At 42.4% G+C, this 12,738-nt stretch overlaps 1 protein-coding gene across 9 annotated transcripts in view; it reads right to left on the bottom strand.

The window, feature by feature from the left end:
- Window positions 1-12,738, bottom strand: part of dlg3 (discs, large homolog 3 (Drosophila)) — a 389,240-nt gene that overhangs the window by 8,020 nt on the left and 368,482 nt on the right. For all 9 annotated transcript variants that reach the window (XM_055643654.1, XM_055643656.1, XM_055643657.1 and 6 more), the window contains 2 exons: window positions 10,649-10,758; window positions 598-689 (listed from right to left, as the gene is read on the bottom strand). In XM_055643654.1, the coding sequence (XP_055499629.1) occupies window positions 598-689; window positions 10,649-10,758 (202 nt within the window). The remainder of the gene's footprint in view (window positions 1-597; window positions 690-10,648; window positions 10,759-12,738) is intronic.

The raw sequence follows: 12,738 nt of genomic DNA, 5'->3' as shown, positions 1-12,738 counted from the left end.
GTGGCCTCGCCAACATCTTACACAACATGACCCCCCCCAACTTCTATACTCAATACTCTGATGAAGGCCAAAGTGCCAAAGATGTTTTTGACCACCCTATCTACCTACGACGCCACATTTAAGAAACTATGTACCTGTACTCCTAGATCTCTCTGCTCTACAACACCCCCCAGAGCGCTACCATTCACTGTGTATGTCCTGCCCATGTTGGATTTCCCAAAATGCAATACTTCACACCTAAATTTCATCAACTATTCCTCAGCTCACCTGCCTAACAGATCGAGATCCCGCTGCAATTTTTGACAACCATAATAATGTTGATGATGCTACATTGATTTTTGGCAAGATGAACGGAAGTAGATCTCCCTTTATACCCCATCCATTCTACAGCAAAAGAGGTCCATTAATTCCAAGTTACAGATAACATTTCTCTTTGCTTGATTCCTGTTTCACCCAAAATGTAAAGTGGAAATTTGGATTTGGTTTAAATTTCTCACACCTTTCGTATGTTTTCCTACCACTCAACTATATATTAAAATGATTGTTAAATCTTTCAAGTGATAACAAAATATATAATATTGTAGGGAATACACCAACCTGTGAAGAATTCTCCAAATTCCTGCTCCAGCTTCAATGCTTTCTCAAAGGTTTTGGCTGCCTGTTCTTCAGTTTGTCGTTTATTCATTTCCCTAGTGAAACAAAACCTGAAGATTTAGCTATTTTGGATCTTTAACATTCACAGGGTCCTTAAATGGGTTTACAATATAAAACTCCTCTTCATTACTAGCCTGAAAATTGGATCATGTTCTGAAATCGGCAAATACTGGGAGGGCATGTGCCTGTTTGTGGACCATAAGAAATTTGTATTGGAAGAGATGAGATTCCTCTTAGCAGGCAGACCAGACCACTTCCAAAAGACGTGGTCTACGTTTTTGGAACTATTACAAGCATAAGGTGCAATAGTAATATATAAAAAATAAACAAATAAATAAATAAATAAAAGGTGCCAGGATCTGGCAACGGGGGGGCAAAACAACAAAGACAGACTTGGTTGGTAGTCATCCTTTCTGCGGAGTTTAATGTTATAATAGAGCGATTGTTTCTCCTTTCTTTTTCTTTCTTTTCTAGGGTCTATTTTCTTTCTTTACTTCCTTCTCTAACTCCTTTTCTAAGGGGCTTTCTTTTCTCAACATTCTCCTGCACCTTCACGACTCTTGCGCACTTTCTTTACTTTCTTTACTTCTATCTTTTTCTTAAAGCTCAAAAAATGAAGCGGTACAAAAAATGTATTAAGACATATGTGTTGTGTATTATTGTAATTTACCGTACTTCTAATAAAAATTAAATTAAAAAAAAAAATTTTTTTTTAATTTGTATTGGATCCAATAATGTACGCACTGAGCTAACAGAACACATATGAACGTTTTTAAAGAGGGAAACGGGATTACTGAACTAATTTAAACAACCAGTGCCTTTTAAAAATGTACCCTGTTTAAGAATAAAAGGAAACAGAACAGTCAAGCACAGGAACTGACCCTTCAGCCCACAATATAACCATATAACCATATAACAATTACAGCACGGAAACAGGCCATCTCGGCCCTACAAGTCCATGCCGAACAATTCATTTCGTTGTCTCAAATTGAGACAATGACAATAAATTTGAATACAATACAATACAATAACTGTGTCGAACAAGATGCTGTTAAATTAATATTCTCAGTGATCTACATCCATCCATTCCCTGCATATTTATATGCCTATTTAAAAGCCTCCCACATGTCACAATCTTCCTTTTTAGCCAATGAACCGGCCTCAACTACCCTCTGTGGCAGAGAGTTCCAGAGACTCACCACTCTCTGCGTGAAAAAAGTTCTTCTCATCTCGGTTTTAAAGGATTTCCCCTTTATCCTTAAGCTGTGACCCCTTGTCCTGGAACGTCCTAAAGCCATCCCTCTATTCTTTGACATTTCTAACCTGGGAAGGTGGTTCTGACTGTCTACCCTAAAGATGCCTCCCATAATTTTAGATTTTTTTTTTTTATCAGGTTATCCTTCAGACTGATACTCCGATGAAAATAATCCAAGTGTGTGCAATCTATCATAGCTAATACCTTCTAATCCAGGCAGCGTCCTGATAAATTCTTGCTATTGAGAAATTGCAGTGTAGGTTCACCAGGTTAGTTCCCGAATGGCGGGACTGACATCGTCCAAGTGAGTTTATTGTCATATGTCCCTGATAGGACAATGATGAAAGAATGTCGACTGGGATTGTATTCACTGGAATTTAGGATAGACGATAGGTGCAGGAGTAGGCCATTCGGCCCTTCGAGCAGCCATTCAATGTGATCATGGCTGATCATCCACAATCAGTACCACGTTCCTGCCTTCTCCCCATATCCCCCGACTCCACTATCTTTAAGATCCCTATCTACCTCTCTCTTCAAAGTATCCAGAGAATCGACCTCATCCGCCCTCCAAGGCAGAGAATTCCACAGACTCACAACTCTCTGTGTGAAAGAGTATTTCCTCATCTCTGTTGTAAATTACTTACCCCTTATTCTTAAACTGTGGCCCCTGGTTCTGGACTCCCCCAACATCAGAAACACGTTTCCTGCCTCTAGCGTATCCAAACCTTTAATAATCTTATATGGTTCAATGAGATCCCCGCATCCTTCTAAATTCCAGAGTGTACAAGCCCAGCTGCTCCATTCTATCGACATAAGACAGTCCCGGAATCCCGGGAATTAACCATGTGAATCTACGCTGCACTCCTTCAATAGCAAGAATGTCCTTCTTCAAATTTGGAGACGAAAACGGCACACAATACTCCAGGTGTGGTCCCACTAGAGCCCTGTACATCTGTAGAAGGACCTCTTTACTCCTATACTCAACTACTCTTGTTATGAAGGCCAACATGCCACTCGCTTTCTTCACCGCCTGCTGCACCTGCATGCTTACTTTCAGTGACTGATGAACCTCACATTTATCCACACTAAACTGCATCTGCCATGCATCTGCCCAGTGCTTATGTGGATCTTGGACAAGCAGCTATCAAAGAGAAGCAGGGAGAAGAGTTTATTGGCTGAAACCCGTGGGAAAGGTGAGTAAGTCACAGGGGAAAAACAGTTTAAAACTGAGGAATTTGGTTTGTAAATTGGTAAATTAGGCAATTTATCAGTCAATATAAGCAAGGCTGCTCTCAGCGAGCGGCATTGTGAGTAAAGTGTGAGTATTTGGCTTGAGAGTCTTCGGCGAGGACGAGGAAAGGAGGCTACGCGAAAAGCTTGTGAAGACGGGACGCTGTGAAAACATGACAGGACAGATGAGATGGTGGATGCTTGCAGAATGTGGGAGCCCAGGGACACGGATGCAGCCTCTGGCTGCTACAACTGTGGAAAGTACGTCCAGCTTCAGCTCCTAAAGGACCGTGTTGGGGCACTGGAGAAGCGGCTGGATGACATCAGGGCCATCCGGGAAAACGAGAGTTGCCTGGACAGGACCTGCAGTGAGGTTGTCACGCTGAGAATACGGGAAGAACGAAGGCGTGTGACTGAGAGAAAGGGTGGTAACAGTGGAGTGCAGGAAACCCAGGTGGCTGTGCCTAATGCAAACAGGTACGCCCTCTTGGGAACTGTCAGGGGAGATAATGTTTCCAGTCCGAGTGGCGGACACGTCGGTGGCTCCAATCCTAGAGATGGGACTCGACTAGCAAGACCAACGTTGGGCAGAGCCATAGTGGTGGGTGACCTCATTATCCGAGGAGCAGACAGGAGATTCAGTGGCGGCAGACGAGACGCGAGGATGGTCTGTTGCCTTCCTGGTGTCAGGGTTCAGGATGTCACGAGCCGAATTCAGAACATCCTCGAGAGAGAAGGTGAACAGCCAGCAGTAGTTGTGCACGTAGGCACAAACAACATCGGGAAGAAGAGGAACGAGGTTCTCCAAAGTGAGTTCAGAGAGTTAAGAAGAAGACTGAAAAGCAAGGCTTCTAGGGTGGTTATCTCTGGATTGCTTCCAGTATCTCGTGCTAGTGAGGACAGGAACAGGGAGATAGGGCATCTGAATGTGTGGCTGAGGGGCTGGTGCAGGGAGCAAGAATTGAGATTTATAGACCACTGGGATCTCTTCTGGGGTAGGGATGACCTGTACAAAAGGGACGGGTTACACCTTAACTGGAGGGGGACTGACATTCTGGCAGGCAGGTTTGCTAGGGCTACACGTGTGGGTTTAAACTAAATAGTGGGGGGGAGGGATTGACAAATTGGGAGTATAAAGATGGAGTTGAAGGGGAAGTGAGTACTGAAAAAATTACAAAAGATTCTCAAATTAATGGGAAGGAAAGCTCGAGAAGGGATAAAAGAGTAAGCTCAGGGCCAATTGCGAGCGGCGCGAGGGGGGACGTGAATACCGAGGTCAAAGTGTTGTATATGAATGTGCGATGTATAAGAAATAAAGTGGACGAGTTAGCAATTGGCAAGTATGATGTGGGAATTACAGAGACATGGCTGCAAGAGGGCCAGGGCTGGGAACTGAATATTCAAGGGTATACCTCCTATCGAAAAGACAGACAGCTGGGCAGAGGGGGTGGGGTAGCTCTGTTGGTGAGGAATTAAATTCAGTCCCTTGCAAGGGGTGACATTGAAACAGGAGATGTGGAGTCAGTATGGATAGAACTAAGGAATTGTAAGGATAAAAATACCCTAATGGGACTTATCTACAGGCCCTCAAACAGTAGCCTGGACATAGGGTGCTAGATGAATCAGGAGTTAAAATTGTCACATAGCAAAGGTAATGCTGTGATTGTTATCGGAGATTTTAACATGCAGGTAGACTGGGAAAATCACATTGGTACTGGACCTCAAGAAAGGCACTTTGTAGAGTGCCTTCGTGATGGATTCTTAGAGCAGCTTGTATTGGAGCCTACCAGGGAGAAGGCAATTCTGGATTTAGTGTTATGTAATGAACTGGATTTGATAAAGGAACTTGAGGTTAAGGAGCCATTAGGAGGTAGTGACCATAATATGGTCAGGTTTAATCTACAATTGGAGAGGGAGAAGAGTAGATCGATGGTGTCAGTGTTACAGTTCAATAAAGGGGACTATGGGGCCATGAAGGAGGAGTTGGCCAAAGTTGACTGGAAAGATACACTAGCAGGGATGACTGTGGAACAACAATAGCAGGTATTTCGAGGAATAATACAGAAGGTGCAGGATCAGTTCATTCCTAGGAGGAAGAAAGATTCCAAGGGGAGACCGTGGCTGACAAGGGACATCAGGGACAGTATAAAAATAAAAGAGATGAAGTACAACGTAGCAAAAATGAGCGGGAAGCAAGACGATTGGGTAATGTTTAAAGAGCAACAGAAGATAACTAAAAAGACAATACGGGAGAAAAGATGAGGTACGAAGGTAAGCTAGCCAAGAATATAAAGGAGGATAGTAAAAGCTTCTTTAGGTATGTGAAGAGGAAAGAATTAGTTTAGACCAAAGTTGGACCCTTGAAGACCGAAAAAGGTGAATTTATTATGGGGAACAAGGAAATGGCAGATGAGTTGAACAGTTACTTTGGATCCGTCTTCACTAAGGAAGACACAAACAATCTTCCTGATATAGTAGTGGCCAGAGGATCTGCGGTGACGGAGGAACATAAGGAAATCCACATTGGGCAGGAAATGGTGTTAGGTAGACTGATGGGACTGAAGGCTGATAAATCCCCAGGGCCTGCTGGTCTGCATCCCAGGGTACTTAAGGAAGTGGCTCTAAAAATCGTGGATGCATTGGTGATAATTTTCCAATGTTCTATAGACTCAAAATCAGTTCCTGTGGATTGGAGGGTAGCTAATGTTATCCCACTTTTTAAGAAAGGCGGGAGAGAGAAAACAGGGAATAATAGACCAGTTAGTTTGACATCGGTGATGGGGAAGATGCTGGAGTCAATTATAAAAGATGAAACAGCCGCACATTTGCATAGCAGTAACAGGATCGGTCCGAGTCTGCATGGATTTACAAAGGGGAAATCATGCTTGACTAATCTTCTGGAATTTTTGGAGGATGTAACTAGGAAAATGGACAAGGGAGAGCCAGTGGATGTAGTGTACCTGGACTTTCAGAAAACATTTGATAAGGACCCACATAGGAGATTAGTGGGCAAAATTAGGGCACATGTTATTGGGGGTAGAGTGCTGACATGGATAGAAAATTGGTTGGCAGACAGGAAACAAAGAGAAGGGATTAACGGGTCCCTTTCAGAATGGCAAGCAGTGACTAGTGGGGTACTGCAAGGCTCGGTGCTGGGACCGCAGCCATTTATAATATACATCAATGATTTGGATGAAGGGATTCAAAGTAACATTAGCAAATTTGCAGATGACACAAAGCTAGGTGGCAGTGAGAACTGTGAGGAGGATGCTATGAGAATGCAGGGTGACTTGGACAGGTTGGGGGAGTGGGCAGATGCATGGCAGATGAAGTTTAATGTGGATAAATGTGAGGTTATCCACTTTGGTATAAAAAAAGGAAAGCAGATTACTATCTAAATGGCGTCAAGTTGGGAAAAGGGGAAGTACAACAGGATCTGGGGGTCCTTGTTCATCAGTCTATGAAAATAAGCATGCAGGTACAGCAGGCAGTGAAGAAAGCGAATAGCATGTTGGCCTTTATAACAAGAGGAGTTGAGTATAGGAGCAAAGAGGTCCTGCAGTTGTACAGAGCCCTAGTGAGACCACACCTGGAGTATTGTGTGCAGTTTTGATCCCCTAATTTGCCGAAGGACATTCTTGCCATTGAGGGAGTGCAGCGTAGTTTTACAAGGTTAATTCCCGGGATGGCGGGACTGTCATATGCTGAAAGAATGGCTGGGCTTGTACACTCTGGAGTTTAGAAGGATAAGAGGGAATCTTATTGAAACATATAAGATTGTTAAGGGTTTGGACATGCTAGACATGTTCCCGATGTTGGGGGAGTCCAGAACCAGGTGCCACAGTTTAAGAATAAGGGGTAAGCCATTTAGAACGGAGACGAGGAAACACTTTTTCTCACAGAGAGTTGTGAGTCTGTGGAATTCTCTGCCTCAGAGGGCGGTGGTGGCCGGTTCTCTGGATACTTTCAAGAGAGCTAGATAGGGCTCTTAAAGATAGCAGAGTCAGGGAATATGGGGAGAAGGCTGGAACGGGGTACTGATTCTGGACGATCAGCCATGATCACATTGAATGGCGGTGCTGGCTCTAAGGGCCGAATGGCCTACTCCTTCACTTATTGTCTATTGTCACCCAACCTGTCCAAGTCACCTGCATCCTCATAGCATCCTCCTCACAGCTCACACTGCCACCCTGCTTTGTGTCATCTGCAAATTTGCTAATGTTGCTTTTAATCCCTTCATCTAAATCATTAATATATATTGTAAATAGATGCGGTCCCAGCACAGAGCTTTGCGGTAGCCCACTAGTCACTGCCTGCCACTCTGAAAGGCCCGTTAATGAGAGGATCTTATGGAAACATATAAAATTCTTAAGGGATTGGACAGGGTAGATGCAGGAAAAATGTTCCTCATGTTGGGGGTGTCCAGAACCAGGGGGTCATGGTTTAAGAATAAGGGGTAGGCCAATTTGGGACTGAGATGATGAAAAACATTTTCACCCAGAGAGTTGTAAATCTGTGGAATTAGCTGCCACAGAAGGCAGTGGAGGCCAATTCACTGGATGGTTTCAAGAGAAAGTTAGATTTAGTTCTTAGGGCAACGGAATTGAGGGATATGGGGGGGGGAAAAGCAGGAACGGGGTACTGATTTTGGATGATCAGCCATGATCACATTGAATGGCTTGAAGGGCCGAATGGCCTACTCCTGCACCTATTTTCCATGTAAACCTGATCTGCACCTTCTCCTCCCCTCTGCATTTTCACTGACAATATCTGTAACTGATCTATATTGTGTTTTATCCTTTAATGTCCTTCAGTGTCTGCAATTAATGCAAACATGTTAACCAGTCCAAATACATTTATTCCAAGCTGTTTATATAGGTCCCTGCACACAGATCCCTAAAGAATACCACTTGTCATCAACCTCTAGTCAGAATAACACCCTTGAGTAAGCCAATTCTGAGGGTACCTATGGTGTTTATTTTATATACTTATATCAGGTCTCCTCTCAGCTTCCAATATTCCAGAGAAAATAATCCCAAATTTGTCCAACCCATCTCAGAGCGAATACCCTCTTATCCAAGCAGCAATCTGGGAAGCCTCCTCTGCACACTTTCCAAAGCCTCCACATCCGTCTTGTAATGTAACACAACCAGAACCTCACACAATACTCCAAATGGAGCTTAACCAAAGTCATATAAAGGTGCAACATGACTTCCTGACTTTTATATTCAATGTCCGACCAAAGAAGAGATGATACTATATGCCTTCTTTACCATTCTATATACTTGTGTTGCCACTTTTAGGGAGCTATGGACTTTAACCTCAGGATCTCTCAATGCTTTGAAGGGTTTTGCCATTAACTGAATACATTCCCTTTACATTCAACCTCAAGAAGTGCAACAACCCCACACTTGCTCAGATTAAAGTTCACCTGCCATTTTGCCACACATTTCTGTAGCTTTCTTCACTGCCTGCCTATATATCTATTATATATTAAAACTGTGTGGCTGCAGCCAGCCGTGCGGCGTCCGGCTGCCTTTCTGCCTTTTGATTCGTTGACGGCTGCTCCTTCCTATCAGCTTCCAACACACTTCAAAACAAAGACAGGAACACTGAACTTTTCACTGCTGCAGCAGGCAGGAGAGGTGCAATTGGATTTTTTTTTTAATCCACTGCTGAGGGAGGCAGGGAACTGCTCTGGTTTCCACCCTTCTCCCCCCCCCCCCCACCCACGAGTATAGAATTAGTGCTGACCACCTGCGGCATATTAGATATTTAGTACCAATTTTGAAATTGAAATTGAAAGTAACTGATCTAGGAACTCGTCAAGAAGTGTTCTTGAAGGAGATAATTTGTAAAGGCGGAATTGAAATTAAGTACATTTTCTTTCCTTGCTGTGAAGATAAGTTGGCTGGAAGCTCACCTGCTGGCATTTGAGTGAATGTCATTTATAGATGCAGTCAGTGACTTCCAGGTGGTCCTAATTACTACTCACACAGGTTTAAAGCAATCAAACATATTCAAACATTTCCAGTAACTACTGTACGTCTCAACAAGAAACTAAATTTCCAATGAGGAACGAATAGTGAAAGTTTAATTTATTTTAAGTCTAACGGGAAGCCTCTTCAGCAAGGAATATATAAAGTTCTATCAACTCTAATTCCTTAGGACTGAATTTATTAAATTTTACATTAAGGAATACCAAGCCACAGGGAAAACCTTAATAACCACTGAATACAACTCACCCTCATACCCCAAAGAGTAGGAGTAAACGGGTCCTTTTCACAATGGCAGGCAGTGACTAGTGGGGTACCGCAAGGCTCAGTGCTGGGACCCCAGCTATTTATGATGTTATTATATTTATAATGATCTGGATGAGGGAATTGAAGGCAATATCTCCAAGTTTGCAGATGACACTAAGCTGGGGGGCAGTGTTAGCTGTGAGGAGGATGCTAGGAGACTGCAAGATGACTTGGATAGGCTGTGTGAGTGGGCAAATGTTTGGCAGATGCAGTATAATGTGGATAAATATGAGGTTATCCATTTTGGTGGCAAAAACAGGAAAGCAGACTATTATCTAAATGGTGGCCAACTAGGAAAAGGGGAGATGCAGCAAGACCTGGGTGTCATGGTACACCAGTCATTGAAAGTAGGCATGCAGGTGCAGCAGGCAGTGAAGAAAGCGAATGGTATGTTAGCTTTCATAGCAAAAGGAGCAGGGAGGTTCTACTGCAGTTGTACAGGGTCTTGGTGAGACCACACCTGGAGTATTGTGTACAGTTTTGGTCTCCAAATCTGAGGAAGGACATTATTGCCATAGAGGGAGTGCAGAGAAGGTTCACCAGACTGATTCCTGGGATGTCAGGACTGTCTTATGAAGAAAGACTGGATAGACTTGGTTTATACTCTAGAATTTAGGAGATTGAGAGAGGATCTTATAGAAACTCACAAAATTCTTAAGGAGTTAGACAGGCTAGATGCAGGAAGATTGCTCCCGATGTTGGGGAAGTCCAGGACAAGGGGTCACAGCTTAAGGATAAGGGGGAAACCCTTTAAAACCAAGATGAGAAGAACTTTTTTCACACAGAGAGTGGTGAATCTCTGGAACTCTCTGCCACAGATGGTAGTTGAGGCCAGTTCATTGGCTATATTCAAGAGGGAGTTAGATGGCCCTTGTGGCTAAGGGGATCAGAGGGTATGGAGAGAAGGCAGGTACGGGATACTGAGTTGGATGATCAGCCATGATCATATTGAATGGCAGTGCAGGCTCGAAGGGCCGAATGGCCTACTCCTGCACCTAATTTCTATGTTTCTATGTAACAGTGACTGGTTGAAAGCTTCACGTCAAGGCATTATTCAAGAGGACAATATTCAGTAAACCTACCTACTTTACTTTTCTTTACAACTTTGGTCCCAGGAGCCAGATAAATGAAATGTAATATTAGAATACATGATACTAGAATTAAAATGGTCTTTCTTCGAGCCACAGAGAGAAAATTGCATACTTACATGAGGGATTGCACAGATCTGGGTTTGATGAAAATGGCAATGGAATAAAGTAGTGCAAGCTGTAACCTCTTAATCGCATTCCCAGACACATCAAGGATGCAGTGTTTTCCCTATACAGAAGAAAGTGACAACGTCAATTGTGTGAAGTCAATGAAATGGGTTGCAATTCAAAAATTAAGATTACAAGGCTAGATAATCAATATATTATTTGGCTATCCTCTCCTGAAGTTAATTAAACATACGCATCCTGATGGTGAGCTCTAAAAGCAAAACTAATTAACAAGGTCATAATGGCTGAATACGATAGTCTATCACAAAAAAACACACATTTTTGGCTCGCATGTGAAAACAGAAGACATGTTTGATTCTAAATGAATACTTTGTTTGTCTGATTACAAACAATGAAATTAAACATTGTATTACAAATACTGGAATTGAAAAACATAGGACATTAAATAGCTCTTGTAAAATGTATCATTATGATAGTGGCATTGAAGAGGATTTTAGATAGGCACATGACACGTGCAGGCAGAGATTAGTTTAACTTGGCATCATGTATTGTGGGTGGAGTGGGCCTCTTCCAAGAACTACGGTTCTGTATATCCTACATTCCATAAAGAAGCAATTGATAAAATGCTATTAGCTCCAACAATCATTTTCCAATCCATTTTGATTGATTGTATTGATTGAAAATACCGCATGGAAACAGGCCCTTCAGCCATCGAGTCCATGCTGACTATCAAGTATCTGTTTACACTAGGTGTTTTTGTTATCCCACTTTCACATCCACTCCCTACAGAGAAGAAGCAATTTACAAAGGCCAATTAACCTAGAAATCCACGTGTTTTAGGTTGAGAGAGAAAGCACGGCCACAGGGAGAATGTGCAAACTCCACACAGACTGCACAGAAGGTCATGATCGAACCCTGTAAAATTGGGGGGATAGCTCAGTATTTAGAGACACACAGGGCAACCTGCATGGGTTAACCAAGGCAAGGTAATATTTGATAATCAATGAATAAAGAGAGACAGCGAGGTAAGTGCATTTAAACATTTCCCTTCAAGAATCCTAGCAAGGTAGGATTGCAAGGTAATCCCAGCAAGGTAAGTCTCACATTGGATATAGATAAGGCAAGTAAAAGCCTATGGAATTCATTGAAAAATGCAATAAATCAGAACATTTTAAAAGATTAATATTCAACACAAGTTGTAATGGCTTAGAGGACTGTGTGCAATGAGCTTCCAAGGTGCTTTGCACCAGACCCCGTGTATTTTAATAACATTAATCAGTTGAACTAAAATATAAAGCTTAACAATTTTGGTTTCATTGACAATCTCGGTGATATTGAGAAAGAAAATGCAAGGTTACAGAAACGTATCAATGGATTGTTTAGGTGGCAACCATAGTAACCAAGGAGTTTATTCTGGAAAAGTGAGAGGTAATGCAAATGAGAAGGGCAAACAATCAAGGAAATACCTTGTTGTTAAATGGTAAAATGCTACAAAGTACATTAAAACAGATCTTGAAGTGTGTGAATACACATCTCTGAGTGCAGCAAGATGAGTAGTTAAGATGGTTAAGGTGGTATACTGGATACTTTTATTGGTTGAAACAAATACAGAAGCAGGGACATCATGCTAGAACCACAATATAAAGCACAAGGACATAGCCAGAATGCCGTGTGCAATTTTGGTCACAACACAACAGATGCAATCAGACAAGAATGCGTAGAGGAAATGTAAGTGCATGTTGCTGAGTATCCAACTCAATGAGACAAGACAGATGATACAGGGATTATGAGAGAAAAAATGAAGATGAAGGTTCAATTTCCTTGGCTGGGAGACCAATAGCTAGGGGACATAAAAGTTAACTGAAACAATTAGCATAGAAATTATGATAACATTTACACTGAAAATGATGGGATTCTGGCACTCACTGTCTGAAGGAGTAATGGTGGCAAGAATCATTGGTCATTTATAATATACCCAGATGGCACTTGAAGAGCTATTACTAAAAGACTACAGACCAACAGATGGGGAGTGGGAGTTGCTCACATGGTTCCACTTTTCACTGGCACAGATGACAATTGT

This window comes from Leucoraja erinacea, chromosome 12 (genome assembly GCF_028641065.1).
Source record: "Leucoraja erinacea ecotype New England chromosome 12, Leri_hhj_1, whole genome shotgun sequence".
In the NCBI taxonomy this organism is placed as follows: domain Eukaryota; kingdom Metazoa; phylum Chordata; class Chondrichthyes; order Rajiformes; family Rajidae; genus Leucoraja; species Leucoraja erinaceus.
This window is presented reverse-complemented; position numbering and strand designations above follow the sequence as displayed.